At 56.6% G+C, this 21,519-nt stretch overlaps 1 protein-coding gene across 8 annotated transcripts in view; it reads right to left on the bottom strand.

Annotated features, from left to right (window-relative positions):
- The window catches only part of ARHGEF10L (Rho guanine nucleotide exchange factor 10 like), a 145,889-nt gene that overhangs the window by 75,770 nt on the left and 48,600 nt on the right, over positions 1–21,519 (bottom strand). For 3 of the 8 annotated variants that reach the window (XM_060015325.1, XM_060015327.1, XM_060015322.1), the window contains 4 exons: positions 14,577–14,668; positions 12,756–12,839; positions 8,600–8,772; positions 889–1,045 (listed from right to left, as the gene is read on the bottom strand). In XM_060015325.1, coding sequence (XP_059871308.1) covers positions 889–1,045; positions 8,600–8,772; positions 12,756–12,839; positions 14,577–14,668 — 506 coding nt within the window. Of the gene's footprint in view, positions 1–888; positions 1,046–3,883; positions 3,900–8,599; positions 8,773–9,415; positions 9,600–12,755; positions 12,840–14,576; positions 14,669–21,519 lie in introns of those variants that run through there. The other 5 variants (XM_060015339.1, XM_060015332.1, XM_060015341.1 and 2 more) reach the window with 5 other exon arrangements.

Genomic DNA, 21,519 nt, shown 5'->3' with positions numbered 1-21,519 from the left:
GAGCCTCAAAGCCCTCCCTGGCTTGAAGGCCTGTGCTAACGGGGCCCTGATCTCTCCCCCCCGCCCTCACTCCAGCCAGAGGAAGCCTCTTCCGTCCCCTCCACGCCTGTGTGTCCCCAGGCGAGACACTGAAGCACTCTGTGCCTGTTCCCCCATCTCCAAATGGGAACAAGACAGTCCTCTGTCCCTGTCTGGTGTTTATAAGTATTAAATGAGAAACTGTAAAGCTCTTCAGAGAGTGCCTGGCACTCAACAGACACTCCATAAACGATGACCATCGTGAAAATCACTTCTTGAACGTCTCATACCTTCCCACCTCCGGACCGTTGGACATGCTGGCTCCTCTGCCCGGAGCACCCACTCCCTGCCCCGTTCCCTGGCCTGATGGACCTGGGTCCCCTTCTCCTTCTGCTCTCAGCCCTTCCCTGACCTTTCGTTCACGTATTCCACGCTCACTTCCCCCACGCTCCCACCGTGGCAGCCCACCATGCGGCTGGTCATTTCCTGTTTGCATGCCTGTCTCCGTTCTGTCCCACGTGCTCCTGCAGGCAATACTGCCTGACTCATCTTGGTGTCCCTGCACCCAGCACGGGGCATGGCACTTAGTAGGTTCTCAATAAATGTCGGCTGGTGAAGAGACAGGTGCATGGATAAAGAAGGGAATGAACAGGCGCGTTCAAAGATGAGGTCAGGTGAGCATGGGAGGCAAGAGGCCAAGGAGGCCACGACAGAGACCAGGGCAGGGATGCTGAAGGGAGAGGCCCACACTTCCCGGAAGAGATGGGGTCCACCTGCCACAGGCCGGGAAACAAGCTGGCACGTTTGGGGATCAGTCCCCAAACCCCACCGCCAGAGGAGCCCGGACACCCAGTGACCTCGCCCACTCACCCCTGCCGAGCACCGAGCCCGCCCCTGGCCCGGCCCGCAGCTCCTCACCGAGGACGTCCTTCCTGTGCAGAAAGGACACTTTGCGCATGACTGCGATCCTCGTCTTCTCCAGCCCGTCCCTGGTCCCGCTCTTGGCGGCCTTCATGAGCTGGGTCATCTGAGCAAAGGCAGGGGGGCTCATCAGAGAAGCGGAAGGAGGCCTTGCGACATCTGCCGCCAAGGGCCACCGGCCCTACCCAGGCCTCCCGGCCGGGGCTACAAACATGAGGACCCTGGAGCCCACTGCCTCCCAGGGACGTGGCAGCAGAGGCCAAGAAAGACAGCAGGGCACTGCCACCCCGAGACCTCCTGGGAAGGGCTGGAAGGGCATTCACGACCTGGGGGACCTTCCGGGGGGAACCCTCTTTACTAACCCAATTTTTTCCCCTTGGGTTTCAAATTAAGGACATGGTGTGACACTGGGGAAAAGTCTGGAGGCCTGGAGTCCTAGGCCTGGTTCAGATCCCAGCCCTACCGCTCCCCACCCGCGTGACTCTGGACAAGACCCTTAACCTCACTGAGCCTCAGTTTCCTCCCTGAGACCCGCCAGAGCCTGTGAGGACTAAACAGGGTCTGGGAAAGCACGCTGGACAGTAAAGGGAGCTACACAGATGCCCAAGCTTACTTTAGGAGCAAGTATAAAAGGAGGGGAGCAACCCCATCCCATCAGTGGAACCCCGGCCCCACCAAATAGCCGGGTCTCTTACTGAGCCTCTGCCCAGGAACACAGGGGAGGCTGGTGCCTCCACGGAGCCAGGCGCAGCAAGGGAAGCAGACACGGGGCGCGGGCGGAGGCAGGCCCAGGACGGGGAAGCGGCACCTTGGGCCTGCAAACAGACCTGCCGTCCCCTAACTCACTGCTTTGTCCCCTCAGCCCCCGGCCCAGTCCTGGAAGCTTCCCTGACGCACAGCCAGTGCTAGAAGTTTCCACGTGGTTGGAAATGCTCCCTGTCTGCGCTGTCCAACGTAGCAACGGCCAGCCACACGTCGCCACTGGGCACCTGAGAGCTGGCGGGTACGACTGAGGACCCCGAGTCCTGGTGATCTTTCATTTTAATTAACTTGAATGTGAAGAGCTGGGTGGCTATCATAATGGACGGTACGGTTCTAGGAAACCCCTTCTCCCTGAAGCTCTCTGCTAAAGGTGGGAAGCACTCATCTGGGGGTCCCTGGTCTCTGCTCTCTCTATCACCTTCCTCCAAACACCCGCCCTGGTCCCCAGCATAAGGGCCTGGGCACTGCTCAAGGGTCTGGGTCAGGAAGGCTTGCCGAACACTGAGTGGGCGCTGAGGCTGGGGGCAGGGTGGTAACTTTTCAGGAACAAGACGACTTTCTGGAAACAGCCAACAGCCAGCAGGGGAAAGGGAAGTCCCGGGCCCCTCCCTGCCTCTCAATGGTATGATTCTAGAGCAGCAGTTCTTGGCCTTTCGGAGAGGTGGGTGGGGCTGTCATAAACACCTGTGAGAATCTAATGAGAGGGACATTCGACCCCAGACCCCGGAAACCGTACGAAGATGCTCACCCTCCTCTGAGGGGGTCATGACCCCCACAGTGGAAACCTCTGTCCTGGAGCCCAGTTCCTGTCTCAGCAGAAAGCCGTCATGGGGGCTGTCCTAGGAACCCCCGAAGTGGTCTTTGGGGGAACCATCAGAGACCCTTCCTGGGCCAAAAAAGAGCAACAGGTGAGCACCTGGAAGGCGTCCCTGGGTCAACCTGCCAGCTCCACTGGCTCACAGCACTGAGGACAGAGCCCGATCTGGGGGCCGACTCAGGGGCCGGGCTGGGGAAAGCACCCTGGTCTCGACGCCGCCCTCCACGTGCTCCCTGCTCCTCCCTGGGCCGCAGCTTCCTGAGAAGTTAAATCTGCCCCCACCTCCAGTCACAGGGCTGTCAGAGGGTGTCCGTATACGGGTCTTGCAAACTGTAAAGGGTCTCTCCGCCTCCTCCAGAGAGGCCTCTGGTTCTGAGGAAATGGGCAGGGCTACAGGATAGAGGGCAGGCAGGCTCTGGCTTGCACAGACCGAGGCTTGAACCCCAGTTCTGCCGCTGGCCGCTGGTGTGGCCACCAGCCAGTTGCCTCACTTGCTGGCCTTACTAACACTGAATGACAGCAGTAAGACAGCGGCCTGCTAGGGCGTCTCAGGGAGAAAACGGTCAGGCACACAAGTAGTAATGGTCACCATCCACTGAACTCTTAGGCTGTGCCCGGCGTGGCCCTAAGCACCTCACGGTTCTGAGCTCACATCCACCCTGGGCGCTGGTACTGTTCATGCCGCCATTTCACAGGCAAGGAAACTGAAGCTCAGAGAGGTCAAGAGGCCTGCCCAGGATCACACAGCGAGGAGGTGGTGGGGCTGGCATTCAAATCCAGGCCTGCAGGCCTGCAAAGCCCACAGCACACAGTAGGTGCTCAATGAATGGAAGCTACTGCTGTCCATATCATCACCCTCATGCAGAGGTCGGAGTCCCATCTGAGAAGAAGGCACTGCGGCTTCTCCTACTGGTCTCCTTACCCCGGACCTCTCTGAACAGCTCCGAGGCGGAGGAACGTCCAACGTCACCAACAAAGTGTAACCCAAACCCACCTGCCACAGTTACCAAATTCATAGATTCCTAGGCCTCGGCCCAGACCTGTAGAATCAGCCTCTCTGGGGGTGGAACTCAGGAATCTGCATTTTTCAAAGCACTCAGGTGATTCTGAGGGCCCTAAAGTTTGAGAGCCCACACAGGAATTCTTATCGACGGTTAAGGTGTCAGTTGAGGGTGGGAAGAGAGAGAGGCGAGGACATGGACAGGAGCGAGCCAGCCTTTGGCATCAGCTCGCGCAGCCGACGAAAGATGCCACCAAGTTCCAGGGCTCGAGGCAGCTCCAGGACTCAGCCCCACCCCTGCAGCCCCAGAAGCGCAGGAAAGGCCCCGGGAGCCCCCAGGACTTGGAGGGACAGACAGACAGTACCTTATAATCGTACTTGTGCTTCAGCTCCTGCATGTCTCTCCCCCCAACTCTTAAAGCCAAGATGTCTCTCTTAGTCCTGGCGCATCGCTCCTTTAGCCTAGTCAGGTCTGGAGAAAGCTGGAGCCCCCAAGCAGCCAGGCAGAAGGACAGCAGGTGAGAGAAGCAGGCGGGGAGGGCAGGAGACAAAACACCGGCAACAGAGTAAAAAGGAGACTCAGGTGAGGTGGTGGGTAGACAACCCGGGGTGGGTGGGATCGGGCACCTGGGGACCACCAGGCCCCTGCCTGGAATGAGCTCCAGCAGCATCCAACCCCAACATGCCACGCAGTTGGGGGCTGGGTCTCTGCAGCTGTGGGGGAGCAGAGGCGGGAGGGGAACAGCCCAGGCCCCCTCCCAGTGCTAAGAGGACAAGGACTGTGTCTCGGTCATCTCCCCATCCCAGGAGCCCAGCATGGGGCTCTCGACATTAGAGGCTCTTGGCAAGTTTCCGAGATGGACGAATGGCAGGTGGACGGATGGGTGGAATGGGTGGGCAAGGGGATAAATGGATGAGTGGGCAAATGCAGAAAGATGGGTGAATGCAGAGAGGGGTGGGTGGATGGATGGACAATAGACGGATGGGTAGAAGGACAGGCTCCTAGATGGATGGATAGACAGATAAGTGGATGGATGGGTGAGCAAATGGATACATTTAGTTGGATGACTGTACAGATGGCAAATGGGTAGAGGGATGAAGAGACAGTCAGATGAATTAATAAAAACATGGATGGTTGGACGCAGTGCTGTGCTGGTAAATATTCAACGAGCGGTTCTCCAGGAAAAAGAGCCCTGCCTTATAGTATTTCCACGGCGTGAACACGTCCACCACGGCCAATTTCAGACTACCAATGTGACATCACTGAGTGTGAAGTTGGAAAGGGATGTGCACAATTGGTTCTTGGGCTCTTGTGAGCTAGTTTGAGCTGGCTCGAGCACACCACTGGAGGAACAGAGGGAGGGAGGGATGACGGGCGGGCGACTGGATGGAGGGGCAGGTGGCTGGCTTACATACTATCTGGGAAGATGGACAGATAAATGGACAAACAGACAGACATTCAAATGCATGAACTGTAGGAGCAATAGTGACATTTGGCAAAATATAGAGAAGACCATGACTAGGATCACTTGTAGAAAAGTAGACAAGCAGAGGAATCAAAAGCACGAGCTTAGAGGCAGGTGGGCCTACATTCAAAGCACTGCTCCCCGCGTACTAGCTGGAAAAGTCTCCTTCCCTCTCTGAGTGACAGCTTCCTCACTGGTAAAGTAGCCATAATAATAACTACCTCATAGTATCACTGAGAAGGTGAAATGGACAGAGCATGTAAACCCCAGAGCTCAGTGAGTGTCCAACAAAATGGAAGCATTTTTAGATATTAGACTATCTTTCAAATAATAAACGCTCAATATTTGTTGAATGGATGGACAGTTGACTGGATGGATGGATGGATGGATGACGGACGGATGGAGGGATGAACGGATGGACAAGGTACTTCCTTTCCAATCCTATGTGATGTTGAGCTGTGGTTCTACCACCTACTTGCTGTGTGGCCCTCACCACATCATTTAACCTCTCTGAGCTTCTGTCACTTAGGTTCTCTGATCAACAAAATGAGAGTCTTAAAGCAAGTAATACCAACCAGTCTAGGGTATTAGGAACAATAAATGAAACTGCTCTGCCAGCTGTACCACACTCGGCTGTACCGCACTGGGCACATATTCACTATTGTTATACAAAGAAGTAGCAGGACAGGGATCCTTCCGAGAGTTACTCAGACGCCCCAGAAAACTGGAGTCCTGTTTCATCTGTAAATAAGACTGACATGATAAATCATAAAGGACCTGGGCCTCTGCCTCTCTCAGGGTCCGAAGAACTAGATTCGAAGGTGAACTGCAGAATTAGCCAGACCAGAGTCAACCAGCTGAGGTCAGAGCTGGCAGTGCTGCCCAGGCCCCTGGCCAACTGGATCACGGTCACCTTCATCATGAAGAGATCACAATCAGAAAGTGGACAGGCTCAGTGGAGCCCGTTTCACAGCTGGGAAAAAAAAGAAAAAACCTCCCACTGACCATGGGGGGTGACCAGCAGGCCCTCATTAAGCAGGATCAGGCTCCCGGTCACATCTGGGTCAAGTGCTCCTAAGGAGGTCCCTCTGCAGAGCCTCAGTCATTTTCTTTGGCAAAAATCGGCCCACTGAGGGCTGGCTTGGCCAGACACCTGCAGGAGGGGCTCCACTAGTTCTTTTGCAGCTGCACAGGATACCAGGCTCCTGTTAGACTCTAAGGACAGGACCCGACTCTGCCCAGATCTCTGCTGCCTGACGCGCCACAGCACAAACTACATACAGGCAAGCAGCGGTGGCACCGGAAACATGCAGCGGCTGCAGCACGACGCGTAGGAGCAGATGCGCCCCAAGCAGCTCAGGAGGGCAAAGCCCTGCAGGTGGGGCTGTGGCGGGGTGGTTCCCAGGCAGAGGTGGGTGTCAGAAGAAATACGCCCCCTACAATCCCTGGGAGCCTGCTGTTCAGGGAACAGGCGGGCCTGGGCCCATGGCCGGAGAAAAGTCCTCATGGTCAGAAATTCCAAGAACTCTGCACGTCGTTTGTCTGCTGAGGAAGAGTCCCAAGCCCCCAGCTTGAGGGTGTGCGGGACACAAGCCCAGGGGCAGCCCCCAGAGACCCCACCCCTGGGGCCAGGCCAAGGTGAGGGCCCGGCCAGCATTTCTCAGAGTGCTCAGTGGGCCCCTTGCATCCCCGGAGGACAGAGCGCTGTTAAAAAGCAGATTGCCAGGCCCTACCCAAACCCCGAACCTGGGAGCGAGGCCACGACATCTGCGATTTCAACCAACTACCCACATGATCCTGATGCCTGTGCAAGTCTGAGGACCACCGTGGGAGAGCCCAAACTCAGCATCCCCACGCGTCCTGCCCTGAGAGGTGCTGACGGTTCCCTCTTGGTCCCCAGCAAGAAGGCATGGGGCTGGGGAAGTGGCCGTGGGAGATTAGGCGGGACAGTCAGAGGCTGAGAACAAGGGCTGGCCCAGGCCTGGAGTCCCACCTGCTCACACCCTCCAGAGCAGGGCTGGGACACACGAGTCCCGCCCCCGCTACGCAGAGGCTACCCAGGGCGAGTGGCACCTTCATAACCAAAGCCCCCTCCCTCCCCTAAACCAGAGCTGCCCCTTCTAAGGACAGAAGCAGGAAGAGGCCTGTTCCTGGGCTTTCGCCTGGGTCATTCCTCCAACTGGGGACACCTTTCCCATCTCCTCTGGCTTCTGCACCCCAGCTCCCAACCCGCCTCTCTTGGAAGGAAGCCTCCTGTGATTAGGCCCATCAAATCCCACCTGTGTCGGGCAGGCGGCCATACGTACACGGGCTTGTGTTCACAGAAAGGCATGTTTTCTTCATTTTTGACAAATCGTTTCATATTTGGTGTCTCCTCCTAGACCACAAAGGTTCCCCAAGTCTGGGCTGGGTCTTCCAGTCCCCCTATACCCCAACGCACACCCTAACATGTGGACTGGGCACAGAGTAGGTGTCAGAGATGCTTAACTTTTTTTGCTAGCAGGAGGTCAAGGCTGTTTTCTGTGGCGCCGCCCATGGGGGCCCAGCCGAGAGGAGAGCAGGGGTTCAGGAGTGACCTGCTCAGCCCCCAGGCTTCCTGAGGACTTGGGGAGCCCGCTTCATCTGAGTAAAGTCTGTCTGAAGACTCTTAGGCGTAGGCGCTGCTCTGGCCTGTGCCCCTCTCCCAGAAGGGATCCCCAAACTCAGAAAGGGGCAGGAGGCACTCAGAAAAACTTGGGAGTTGGAGGCCCCTGTAATCCAGCCTGGGCCTGGGGCCCCTGCCTGGTCCCTGCCCCACCTGCAGGCAGGACTCGCTGACGGGTTGAGCCCACTTGCCTGCCTGTGTCTTTTCAAAAGGACCCTTACAGAGACCCAGTCACCTCTGGTCGGGCAGGGCCTGTCTCTAAGAGGCTGCTCCCATTCAATCCCAAATCTCGGCATGGATAGAACCTGCCTTCTGGTGGCTTCTAGGGAACAAAGGGGACAGGCAAGGCTGTCACAGCAAAGGAGGAACCAAACGATCCAGCCTCCTCTTGGCTTCCGTGGCTCCTTCCATGAAATCAGCAGAATGAACTCTGTTCCAGGCAGAAACACTGGAAGCAATCAGTGCACGGATGGCCCCTTGAAAGGCTTTGGAAAGAAGCCTCCCAGGCACCTCTGACTTAGCCCGCTTGCTCACCTCCCCAGGGCAGAGGGCTGTGGGGGTCTTGGATCGATCTGAGAAGCATCCTGTGAGGCAGGGAGATCAAGCTGATTTGATCCATGTGTCCACTGTAATCAGTTAGTTAGGCTGCCCAAGCACTGTGTTCAGGAGGATTCTGAAGCCAGATCTGAGCCCGTGAGCATCGTCATCAATTGCCGGGTCTGCCATAGGCCTGGAGCAGGGGCAACACCTGTGCCAGGCACTAACCACGCCCATCCTAGGTTTAGGGCTCTCCACGGCCAATCAGCAATGTGGGTGGGTCACTTCCTGTCTCGGGATTACATGGGCCACTTCTCCCTCTCTCACCATACATCCCTGGGAATCACTGAGGTTTAGGTACGAGTCTCAGGCCTGGCCCTCACCACCCCACTCGCAGGTGCCTTGGCTGGGGTGAGGGACGCCTTCCCCCTCACCTTGGGCTGGAAGGACACTCGGTGCTTGGCGGGCTCTGCCTCCGGCTTGGCCTCCTCCCCGGAGTCCTCGCTGTAGCTCTCAAATTCACTGGAGCTCCAGCCTAGGTCCTCCGTCTCCCGGGGTGCCCCGTCCCGGCGCACATCCTCGTAGAGCAGCTTCCTCTCTGCCCCTGCTGGCCGAGAGACAGGGCTGGTGAGCCGAGGCCCTGAGGCCAAGCCCACCAGCCCCAATTTCTGAACCCAGGCGGGCAGGTGGGGGCGTGGGTCAAGGTGGACCTTCAGCTCCACTTCCTGGTCCATAAGCAGGAGGCAGTGAGAACACGACATCCACCCCGCAGAGTGAGGAGGACGTGAAAAACGCAGAGAAGCACAAGAAATGTGCCTGGCACACAACCGGCTCAACAACTTCCCCTATCCACACCACCTTGCTAGGATCGGAATGCTCATTTGGGGCTTCTGTGGCTTTTTCTTTTTTCTTTTTTTTTTTTTTTTGCAGTACATGGGCCTCTCACTGCTCTGGCCTCTCCCGTTGCGGAGCACAGGCTCCGGATGCACAGGCTCAGCGGCCATGGCTCACGGGCCCAGCCTCTCTGCGGCATGTGGGATCTTCCCGGACCAGGGCACGAACCCGTGTCCCCTGCATCGGCAGGCGGACTCTCAACCGCTGCGCCACCGGGGAAGCCCTTCTGTGGCATTTTTTAGAGGAAAAGAGAAGCCCAAAGACCAAGCCCTGACTCAGGCCCTCAGCTCTGGCCTCAGCATGCTAGGGGGGAAAATGAAGATGGTCCGGGGCATTGAATGACTCAGATCCCTCACCCCAAATCTGAGTTCCCCGTGAGGGTCCAGGATGGTCCAGTAGGGGGCGCGCCTGGCCCAGCGTCCAGGAATGTTCCCTTTTCTTCCCCGGCCCCACAGGAAATGCCTTGAACGGGAAACTGGGGGACAGAGACCTGACAGTCCACTGGCCTGGAGGGACAGGTGCCACCAGGGCCGGGCACTCTTGGGGGTCCCTGTCAACTCGGGTTTGAGATGCTGTTTCTAGACTGAGGTGGAAAAGCCAGTTTGCCGGGCCCAGAACACAGGGTCCCAGCCCTGGCCCCAGCTCCACCTCTGGGAGCTCTCGGCCTCACCTTCACCTCTGAGCTTCACTTCCTGGGCTGTTACCTGGAGAATAACTGAACTGCAGGCCTCACAAAAGTAAGGGCAGACTCCAAAAAAGTGCACGAAGGTGAAAATGCTTTTCGTTAACACAGACAAAATATGGCACTGAGATGGGTTTAAAAAAAAAAATCTGCTCAGAAACCACGCATTCTAAAGAGAAGAGAACTTTGGTTATTGGAGCCTCTCTATAAAATGGGGATAATAAGCTGAAAGCTGGAGTAAATATAATATTTGCACAGAAAGCTCTTAGCCAAGAGCCTGGTACATGGCAGGCGCTCACCAAAGAGCAGCTGATCCTTACTCGCGGGGGCTCTGGGTGGGCTTGAAGGTCTCCACACTGACCCCAAGCCTCCATCTCCCCCGCACGGGAAAGCCGGGCGGGTGAGGGGTCGGGGAAGATTTTCAGCCAAAGAGCAAAACAGACACACTGGGGCTTAGCTGGAGACTCAGGTCCCAGGATCAGGAGGAAGCATGGGGTTATTTTTCAGCAAAAGATGATAGTGACTAACATCTGCAGGGAGTAGAGCAGCTGGTGACCAGGCTGTGACCTTCACAAGGCTGGGCTGACTGTCCTGTTACTGCAGTGGAGGCCCCACAACCCGTGAGTCAAGGGGCAGAGCCCAGTTTCTTGGGGCTGCCCCAGGGGAAGAACCACGTGACATCTACTTCCCCTAACTTCTGGCCCCGCCCACCTAATCTACATGCCAGATTCTCCCAGCAGCCCTGTGGGGCCGGAAACTACCACCGCCTCCCATCAGACAGATGAGAAAATGGGGCCCAGAGAAGACGTGTGCTTGCCCGAAGTCAGGCAGTGAGTGGGGAGGGGGCCCCATCCACTCACCGTGCTGCTTTCCACAGAGGCACCACCGTGCTGACGACCCCCTGGGCTCGTCCAGAAATACTCTCTCCAGTGGAGACAGCATCACCAGATTCCTAAGCCTTCAGAGGCCTCACAGTGGCCTGGTCCCCGCTGCCCCCTCATCTCCTGGGGCCACGGGCTTCACTAATGCTCAGGAACATGGCTCCCCTTTCAAAGCACTTACCACCACCCACTCAGTGCTCTACATCAACTATCTCACGGCATCCTCCCCACCACCCAAGGAGGAAGCTAGCATTGCCCAGTTTTACAGATGCATCGACCGAGGCCAGAGAGATTTAACCAGAAGTTTTGCGGCGTGGCCCTCCCCAAAGTCCTGTGAGGTCAGGACGATATTCTGATTTCATACGAAGAAGCCAAGGCCCAAAGCACAGAGAGCTGTGCCCTAATTAATGGCAGAGCCGGGATGAAAGCCCGAGGCTGTGTGGGTCCACTGGCCTGTGCGGCTGCACCTCAGTGGACACCCTCCACACTGAGCGCCGGCTGAGCCCACAGGCCGTGCGGGGCCCTGGCATGTGTGATGTTCACAGCGCTCCTTGTGGGGTGCACCTGCTGAGGGCTGGGCCCAGCCTCGCCGACTCAACCCTCCCACAGCCCCGAGAGAGAGTGGGGGGTCTCAGGGCAGGAGTCCTGGCCCTCAATCGGCAGGCTCAACTGGCTCCCAGGCCACCTGCTCTTGCCCACCTCAGGGTAAACCACAGGACATGCCATATCCCCACACCCTGGGGACCCGAGGGTGCCCAGTGAAGACTGTGACCAAGTGATTAGTGGCTTCATTGGATTCAGGTGGGAGAACAGCCCAAAGGGGTCAAATAATGGCCTCAGGCCACTCCGATCTCCTGGCTCTGGGACTTCATCCAGCCACCCTTTCCCACTCTCCCGGATTCACATGAGCTACAAGCAGGAATGGGTTCCAGGTTCCTCCAGGGCTTGTTAGATGGATGGGTGGATCATGGGCCCACCCGCCCTGCTCCTGGGACAGGTGTCAGGAGTGTGCCCCCGGGGAACGTCGGGCCTCATCATGTTGTCTGTGTGTCTCTCCCGTTGGACTATATGCTGCCCCAGGATGGTTACGGTCGCCCCTGTCAGACCAGGAGCTCCACAAATGCAGGGGCTGTTTCCCCCACTAGACGGGGAGGCCCTGAAGACAGGCAGAACAGTGTTGTAGAAAAAGCAGAGTCCAGCAGATGTCTATTCAAATTCTGGCTGTGTGATCTGGGGCTGGTGGCTTAACCTCTCTGATGTGACTGTCAACTGGTGCCATAGGCCCTGCCCTACCGACCTCACAGGGTTGACTGAATAGGGGAAGCAAATGCGTTTCATCTTTCATAAAATGCCACCCAAGTCCTTTTGGGGGGGGGGACAGAGCACTGGACTTGGAGTCAGAATGACCCAGGTTCGAATCCCAGCTCTGCCTCTACAGTTTCCTCCTCTGAAGAATAAGGAAGTAATACCCTAAGTCAAAGTTTCAAAGCAGATTACAGGAGATAAACCATGAAGAGCAGCTGGCAAAACGTGTTTAAGCAAAGACGGCTCTTACTGTGAATGGATATTAAATATCCCTCGTCCCTGGGTAGTCCTCCTTCCAGCTAGATGAGTATGTGGGCCCAGTTCCAGCAGCACTCACCCTCCTCCACCCTGTTTCTCCTCTGCGGCCCCGATCTCCCCGGCAGGGCCCAGGCTTTCCCAGGCTTTCTCTGCTTCACCATTCAGCAAGTCTGGACTATTAACCCATTTTCAGGAGGAATGGAGGCTTGGAAAAGTGAGTGATTTGCCTGGGGACCCACAGCCCAGCATGCCCCTGCCCCTGAAGCCCTAATCCCTGCGCTTGAAGCGTTAACCCCTCCCCATGAAGCCCTAACCCCTCCCCATGGAGCCCTAACCCCGCCCCATGAAGCCCTAACCCCGCCCTAGCCCCAGCCTGGCCACGCCCTCAGCCATCTCCTGACTCTCCTGGGAAGACGGCCGTGGTTTTTAAAAGCAAGAAGGAGGGGCCATGGACTGGGTGGGGGCCGGGGAGGAAGTGGAAGGAGAGACCCTCCCCAGGCCCCGCCCCCCGCCGCCCCTCCCACCCCTCCTCTGTCCGGAGAGAAGCGGGACTCCTGAAAGAGGCTTTACCGGGTTGATGGGCGTCCAGGTTCTCGCAGGGGACGTCGTCGTAAATCACATCTTCTTCCAGGGCGGGGAAAGTAAACCGGTCGACTGGGAGAGAAGGGAGAGGAAAAGAGCACGAAGGAGGCTGTGGTGGCCCAGGGCGGCTGCCAGACTGACAGCAGGACTGCACCAGCTGGCAGCTCCCTCCGCCCGCCCGCCCGCCCGCACCCCCACGGCTCATCTGGGCCAGCATCCTGCAGCTCAGCCCCTGGGGAGCCCTAGCCAGCCACTGCTCTAAGAGGACGCAGCTTCCGCTGCCTCTTCCCGCTCCCCAGCCCCTCCAAGGCGCCCTCCCAGTGACTGCGGCACATGCCCCCTGCCGCCCCGACACCTGCAGGCCTGCCCCTCTGACTGATGGCACCTGCAGGGAGCATGAAGCAAACCCAGTACCTGTGCCCCAGGGCCCGGAAGCCTCTTCAGCCGCCCAGGCCCCCAGGACTACCCCAAAAGGAGTCACCCCCCACCCAGAGGCGGGGGAGGGCAAGGCAGCCATATCTAATGAGCACAGGATACGGCAGGGAGGGGGGAATGGATTTGGAGAGTGGGGTTAAGCAGAGTCCCCCAAAACTCAGCCAGCGGGGCCCCGATTGGTAAAAAATTCTGCAAATGAGCACATCACTCCCCTAACATTTTGCTGGGTGTGCTATGAGCAGGGCAGAGAGCACATCCTGCCCATGTTAGCAGCTCCTGAGCTGGAATATTTAAAGAGGTCTCCCCCCGATAACTGTGTGCCCAATCTCTGCCCTCTCTAGGGGCATGTGGCCCCAGCAGAGCGAGGGTTTGGGAAACCAGTCCCCACCCCTGATGGTAGCCTGTCCTCACCCCACAGGCCTTCCAGGAAGACAGAGGACCAGATGGACTCTGAAGTCCCCGTTCCTAACTGCGTTGCTCCCTGCGGTCCCAGGGCCCCCAGAGCCCTATAGGAGCCTCACCGCCCCCTCCCCACCGACACAGATTCTGCCTCCCACATGGTTCAGACCTGCCCGCCTCTCTCCAGGTCCCTGGCTCCAGCCATCAGCCTCCCTCCCCCGGACAGCCTCCAGCCCACCACCTTGTCTCAGAGCATCAGTGATGGGACTGAAGTGCAGACGTGGTCTCATGGCTTCCCCTTGGCCTCTTATGGCTCACTGTCACTTTGGGGAAAGCACGGCCTCCGGGGGCGCCACACACACACACTGGGAGGAACTGGGGAGATGGCAGCCTCACCTGGCCCTGCTCACCCCTTAGACCCTCCCCTCCACCACACCAAGGCTCACTGCTTCCGAGGTGCCAGGCATCCCCTCGCCCTTGGGCTCCGGCACAGGTTGCCCTCTCAGCCTAGACACTCTTGCCCGGAGCCCTGCTCCTTCACTCTCTGCCTCAGGACTCGTGGGCTCTCCCAACTCCCACCTCCCCATCCTAGCACCTGCTCTCTGCATGGTAACCGCCCGCCTATGTGTCTGGTTCTGCTGCCAGAGGGACCTCGTCTTGGTCACCAGTGTACACCCACCACCCAGATCACCCTGTAGGAGCTTTGGAAGTATTTGGGGGACAGATGAGCAGCTGAATGTGTGATCTACTCCTGGATCACGACTCACATCAGGTGGCAAAGGGGAGCAACTCTCAAGGGTGGGCAGTGGCCAGTCCACCTCAGAGCTGCACCAAGCCCACAGCAGCCATGCAGCAAGGACAACAAGCCCACATCAGCTCTCTCAGCCTAGAGAAGGGGAGGCTATCCTGACACCAACCTCCTGGGGCTGAGACCTGGGGGGCGGGCGGCGTGGGGGGCGAATGCGGGGGACTTACTGCGACGGGAGCTCTTCCGTCTCCAGCTGGAGTGCCGGACCCCAGAGAAAGCTGTGTCCACGGCATCCCCATTGCTCACCACGGCCGGCTCCCTGCGGGCGGAGAAGCAGGGCCAGTGAGCCAGGAGGATGGGACAGCTGGTTCCTTGAAGCGTCAGACAGTCCCTCACCAGGTGACAGGGCCACTTGACCCCAAGGCCGAGCTGGGGAGGCCACAGCTGGGTTGGCCTTGGACAAGCCCCGTCCCCTCTTGGTTTCCTCACCTCTAGAAGGCACTGTAAGGCCAACCTGCTGCTTTACAAGAGCATAAAGGTCAAACGTATTCACGGTGATAAGTGATAAGGATCAGATGTTCCTCAGGCCAGGGCACCTGTCTCTCCTCCTCCAGGGCAGACTCCATCTCCCCAGTCTCCACATGCAAGATGGAGGAGAGGACCAGGGGGCCTTGCATCTGAGAGACGAGGACCTGCGAAGCTTCACAAGACCATGCAGAAGGCAGGGCTTAACTCCCACACACTTGAGGATGGGCTGGACCAGAGACACGCTTCCCAGGAGCAGAGAAGCAAAGGGAAAGCAGTGGAGAAACAGCAGACACCACCTTAACCAAGCGGTCAAGTGAGCAAAACCCAGTGCCGTCACTCAGGCATCATGTACTCCAGATACGACGTGATGAGAAGGGTGCTCACCTCTGTGGGATTCTTACCCCAAGCCCATAACCCCCGGCTAATCATGAGAAAAACACCAAACAAACCCAGATGGGGGAACATGCTATAAAACACCTGCCCACTACTCCTCAATGATCATGAAAAACAAAACTGAGGAACTGTCACAGAGCAGAGCAGTGGAAATGACAACTGAATGCCACGTGGGTCCTGGATGGGATCCCGGGACAGAAAAGGAACATAAGCCGAAAAACTGATGAAATGCAGGTAAAGTCAGGAGTTCAGAGAATGGTAACGTACCAACGCTGGTTTCTTAGTTTTGATAAATATCCCGTGGTCGTGTAAGATGCGAACAATGGGGAGAACAGGATGAGGTGGTGTATGGAACTCTACGTGCTACCTTTACAACGTCCCTGCAAATCTAAAACTATCCCAAAGTGAAAGGTTTTAGTTTTTTTTTTTAAGCCCATGCTCAAAAAAAAAAGCCACATCTGGCAACCCAGAGGGTAGAGGCCTTCTACTGTCCAAGGCAGCAGCCACTGTTACGAAGAATTGACTTGAACTTGCCAGCACGCAAGCCCTTAACAGAGGAGGAGGAGAGGGAGGGGGAGGGGAAGGGGGAGCTGACAACCGGAAGTGCAGGGAGAGGGGAGGGAGGAGAGTGAAGTGTGGAACACCTCCTGTGAGCAGGCCCTTGGCCTCGCCTTCCCAGTAGCACTGACAGGTAGATCCTGGCATCCTTCCCACTCCGCCAGGTGGCGGGCAGAGGAACCTGCCCAAGGTCACCGGCCTGAGAGTGGCAGAGCTGGACGGTGAAGCCAGCCTGCTGGGCCCCTAAGCTGGGCTCTCAGGACTGCGTCTCAGGTAACAGAGCAAGGACGGCTGTGACGGCGGAAACATGCCACGTCTGTGCTGTCCAGTGAGCCACGCGTGGCTACGGGGCACTTGGAAGGTGGCTAATGGAACTCGTGTGTCTAAGGAACTTAACTTTTCATTTTAGGTCATTTAATTTTAAACAGCCACATGCGGCTAGCGGCCCCCGAACAGGACAACGCAGGCCGAAGCCACCAGCACCACTGGAGAAGCAAGACTCAGCTCCGGTTTTACTGCCAGAAGTCAGCAGTGTCGCCTGGGGAGGAGGGGCGCGTTTCAGTCCTGGGGTAACGCTTTCCATCAGCGGGAAGTTAAGGCCAAGAGGGGACAGGGCTGGTCTGGACCAGGAGGGGTGCTGGGCTGGAGCCACCTGAGCCCCAATCCCTAACGGCGCTTCCCTGAGTCATCACCTTCTCAACCTGGAGGCGGCTTCAAGGTGCTGAGTGCAGCCGCTCAGAAATGCTCAGACAGAACCGAATCATTGCAGCGGGAGCTGACGTGAGACTTCGGCAGAATTTGGTTTTAAAGTTTGCTTTGCTACGTTAACCGTGACAACTGGTGACTCCTGGAAGAACGCGCCAGGTACCCCTTGCTGTACTTTACCTATATTTGCATATTTCACTACACAAGAGCCCACGTGAGGTAGGCAGTGTCGTCCTCATTCTAAGATGGGGAAACTAAGGCTCACGAAGTCTTGATGACTGACTCTACTGAAGTCACTCGGCTCGCCAGAGGGAGCGGGGATCTGCAGCCCAGGCTGTCCCCCTGCAGAGTCTGCTCCTTCCACCAGACCATGTGGAAGCAGGGAGCCCGCATTCAAACATTCACCGACATCACAGACTCGCTGTGTCACGACATCACTGCACCTCGCTTGACTGCTCTCCCAACCATATTTTTAAAAAGGGAAGAGAGGGCTTCCCTGGTGGCGCAGTGGATGAGAGTCTGCCTGCTGATGCAGGGGACATGGGTTTGTGCCCCGGTCCGGGAAGATCCCACATGCCGCGGAGCGGCTGGGCCCGTGAGCCATGGCCGCTGAGCCTGCGTGTCCAGAGCCTGTGCTCCGCAACGGGAGAGGCCACAACAGTGAGGGGCCCGCGTACCACCAAAAAAAAAAAACAAAGGAAAGCGAGAAAGAGCTCTTGGCATAGTCAGAGATGCATGATCGAGTCTCTGTCCAGGAGAAATCGTGACACCAGCTCCAAGGCTGAGGTGCGTTTCGACCAGTGAACACCCCAGAAGGTCCCGGGTGACCTTCTGGAGGCGGGATGGGCATTTGGGGGCAAGGTCAGACAGCTTTAGAAGGGATCTGTAACTGCTACGACATGCTAAAAGCCAGGATGGGGCTGAAAATAGGAGCCTCTGGTTTGCACGTTACCAAAACACAGTGAACTTATTTTTTCATTGTATTTCATTTTGAACAGCCACACGTGGCTAGTGGCCCCCGAACAGGACAGCGTGGGTTTAAGCCACCAGCACGACTGGAGAAGCTAGTCTGGGCTCGTGCGTCTGTTGAGCAGCTACCGAGGTACTGGTCCTGGCTTCCTGGGCGGGGGAGCAGGGGTCACACAGCAGAGCAGTGACCTTTATGCCCACCCTGAGTGCCTCAATGGCTGAGGCAAGCGGAGACACCAGGGGCCCCAAGGGAGGGAAGAGGCCAGCGCCCGTACATGGACAGGTCTTCCCACGCTTGGTTGGAGACCACCAGCATCCCTGCCCTGCACTTTGCTGGTATCTTCTCTGCGCCCAGCCCTAGGCAGAGTGCTTGAGGACAAGTGCGTGTCTCATTGTGACCATTTTACAGATGAGGAAAGTGAGGTTCAGAATTGGCAAGTACCTTGCCCCAAATCATCTGGCCAGCAAGTGGCAGAGTCGCACTTTGCCTGCAAAGCCTTGCTCTTGACACCAACTCTGCTGCCCTCAGACCGGAGCAGGTGTTCCCCAGGCAGACGGGAGGGGGAAGAGCCTCCCAGGCCAGGGAAGCAGTGGGCATGGCAAGAAATGAGGCTGGGAGGTGCCTCCTCCCTCCCTGGCCCTTCTAGCTGCCTGCCAAGGCCACTGACCCACCCTGAGCCCACCCAGGGGCAGCCTCTCCCAGCTGCTGCCTGGCTGGAAAATCTAATTCTCCTTGTGCGCAAACACTCCTGGAGCCTCCCCAAAGGTTTCAGATAATAAAAGGGCCATAAAAAAAGCAATAAGAGGCCAATTATCTCGCCCTTATCTGAGCTTCCTGCACTTCTAATGCCTCTCAGCTTGCACAGGCAAGAAAGGCCAGCCACTAAGATGACACCGTCTTACAAAGTGAGGCCACCGCCACTCCACTCGAATGCCAAGAAAAGGAGCCAAGTCCGCGGAGAGGAACAGAGAACAAGAAGCTGGGCAAAGAAGAGGAGGCCCCCCCATGACAGCGTTCACCGACCAGACCGAGGTCAAGTACACCAGGAGCCCACCACAGAGCTCAAAGCACCTTCTGAGCCCACCTCCTCTCTCTCCAGGGACACGCCGGGGACAAGAGGGGAAGTGAGTGTCCTGTGACAGCAGGGACCTGCTCTGGCCTGGTCACCCCATTCAGTCAGCCCCTTCACACGAGGACACTCAGTGATGATGGATGCCCCGCTCCCCGGCCTCTTTTAAAGACAAGAAGCCCCACCCTGAGAATGGCGGGCCCGGTTGCTCAGCAGATTCCACAAGGTCCCTTCCCAGAGGCTACACAGTGTGAGTTATCAGAGAGAAGACCCCCCCAAACCAGTATGGTCAGAGGATCCCTGGCTGGCTGGGTGGCTGTGTGTGTGTGTGTGTGTGTGTGTGTGTGTGTGTGTGTTCACGCGCGCGCGCACACAGTATTCCTGATGCCTTTTCCAGGACAAGGTTTGAAAAATATGAAAGAGGAAAGAATTCCACCTTTGGGAATTGAAAGGACCAAAATAACATGAGCCTTATAAGGTCTTGAGTAAAACCCAATCTGCAGCAGACCGAGGGCTGGGACAGCAGGGCTTGCCCAGGATGGCCCGACTCAAGAGTATCACTCCCCTCAAGAAATTCCCCAGCAGCACCACTACCACTATCCCTAAATCCAAGAGACACAAAAGAAAGGCAAAAACATCAAGCCCGGATTAAGCCTGCTGCCAGTTTTCTTTTCAGCCCTGGCCACTTTCTAGTTCATATAGCATGTTAAAGCCAGAAAGGGGGCAGGGGGGAGGGATAAAATGGGAGACTGGGATTGACATATACACACTACTATATATAAAATAGATACTTAATAAGGACCTACTGTATAGCACAGGGAACTCTACTCAATACTCTGTAATGACCTATATGGGAAAAGAATCTTAAAAAGAGTAGATATATGTATATGTGTAACTGATTCACTTTGCTATACAACTGAAACTAACACAACATTATAAATCAACCGTACTCTAATAAGGATTTAAAAAAAAAAAAAAGAAGGACATCCCTGGTGGTCCAGTAGTGAAGACTCTGCACTTCCACTGAGGAGGCACAGGTTCGATCCCTGGTCGGGGAAGTTCCACATGCCGCACGGTGCAGCCAAAAAAAAAAAAAAAAAAGGCAGAAGGACCTTGAAGATCACCTGGTAGAAGGATTCAAAGCAGCTGCCCACGGCAGTCACCTGGGAAGCTCCTCAGAGATACAGACCCAGAACCCCTGCCCCAGTGATTCTGACCCATCCGTCAGGAGGGGCCCAGCATTGGTGTTTTTAAAGCTCCCTGCTGGCTCCAATGTGCAGCCAGGGTTGAGAACGGGGGAATCGTGGGCTTAGGGTGGGAACAGACATATGCTCCAGAGCCAACAGACCTGGGATAAGATTGCAGCTCTGCCACTTGGCTGTGGACCAGGACAGTGGCTAAACATCCTGGAGCTGCTGAGGGACGGGATGAATAATCACTCTACTTGCTGCTGTGAGGATTAAATGAGATAACACAGATAAGGCACTTATCTGTGCCTCACTTTCCATATCTGTGAAATGGAGCAATAATGCTTCCCTCTTAGGGTTCCAGGAAGGAGTAAATAAAGGCTTGTAAAACTCTTAGCAGAGGGTCTGGCCCACGATAAATACCCCAGGGTGCACTGTTTCTCTTCCCCCTCCTTCCCCTCCACCCCTCCTCCAGCTAACAGGGTCCCTGTATGCACTCGCCTCTTCACACTGAGCCCGGCCACCCCTCACATATGGAATGGTTCTGGGCCCCAGTCTGTTTGTCCTGTGCCATCCCCCACATGGTCACAAATCCACTTACTGAATGAGCAGAGGGGGGAGGAGCCCCCAGGGAAGTCGGAGGAGGGGACCCTGACTTGATATCTATAATACAGTCCTCAGTGGGGAGCGAGCATCAAGGCCACGGGGGAACCATCTTTCCCCACAGCCATAGACAATAACCCAGACCCCACCTTGGCCTTCTGCTCTGTGGTGCACGCACCTCCCTCCCGTCATCTCGAGGGCCCCAGGCTCAGCAGTCAGACCCAGGACAGGCACTGTACCCCCAGCAATAACTTATCAAGAGCCTTGTGGGGTACTGCAGAAGTTCCCATGGGAAAATGCTCACCCTATGTAATTAGGTCAAAAGGTGAGCTGGGGGGCTTCCCTGGTGGCGCAGTGGTTGAGAGTCCACCTGCCGATGCAGGGGCCACGGCTTCGTGCCCCGGTCCGGGAAGATCCCACATGCCGAGGAGCGGCTGGGCCCATGAGCCATGGCCGCTGAGCCTGCGCGTCCGGAGCCTGTGCTCCGTGGCGGGAGAGGCCACAACAGTGAGAGGCCCGCGTACCGCAAAAAAAAAAAAAAAAAAAAAGGTGAGCTGGGAAACAGCATGTGCAATAAAACACAGTTCTATAAAATATTGATATATATATACATATGTACACTTTATAGCAAGGAAGCTGGGGAGGAACACACAGTGACAGAATTAAAGGTTGCTTTTAGTCTATCATTTTCTGTACTTTCCAATTTTTCTACAATAAACATGCATGACTATTAGAAAAAAAGAAAGAAAGAAAGAAAGGGAGAAGGAAAACACATCCCAGGCAACACTGAGCAACAGATCGGCCAACGCGGGCTCCCTCGTGCCCTGGAGTCCTGCCCCAGGCAGACCCACACCCCTTGAGGACAGCGTTAAGGGCAGCTCGCTGATGGAGCATCTGGTCCTCACATCTCATTTAGCCTCCACTTTACAGAGACGACATGGAAGGTTAAGCAGATCAGACAATGAACGGGTCCTCGGTTGTGGAGCTGATGTGGAAGACAGGCAAGGTCCAAACCAGATCTATGCAGGAGACAGGAGGACAGGGGTTAGAACACTGGGTCTGGAAGCCAACCAGGTTCAACCATGGCTCTGCCTCATCTCAGCTCCGTGTCCTGAGGCTGACAGCGTGTGTCCTCTGCACCTGCTCCTGCATCTGTA

This window comes from Delphinus delphis, chromosome 1 (assembly GCF_949987515.2).
Source record: "Delphinus delphis chromosome 1, mDelDel1.2, whole genome shotgun sequence".
Lineage (NCBI taxonomy): Eukaryota > Metazoa > Chordata > Mammalia > Artiodactyla > Delphinidae > Delphinus > Delphinus delphis.
The sequence above is the reverse complement of the archived record's forward strand: the minus strand, read 5'-3'. Positions and strand labels throughout refer to the sequence as shown.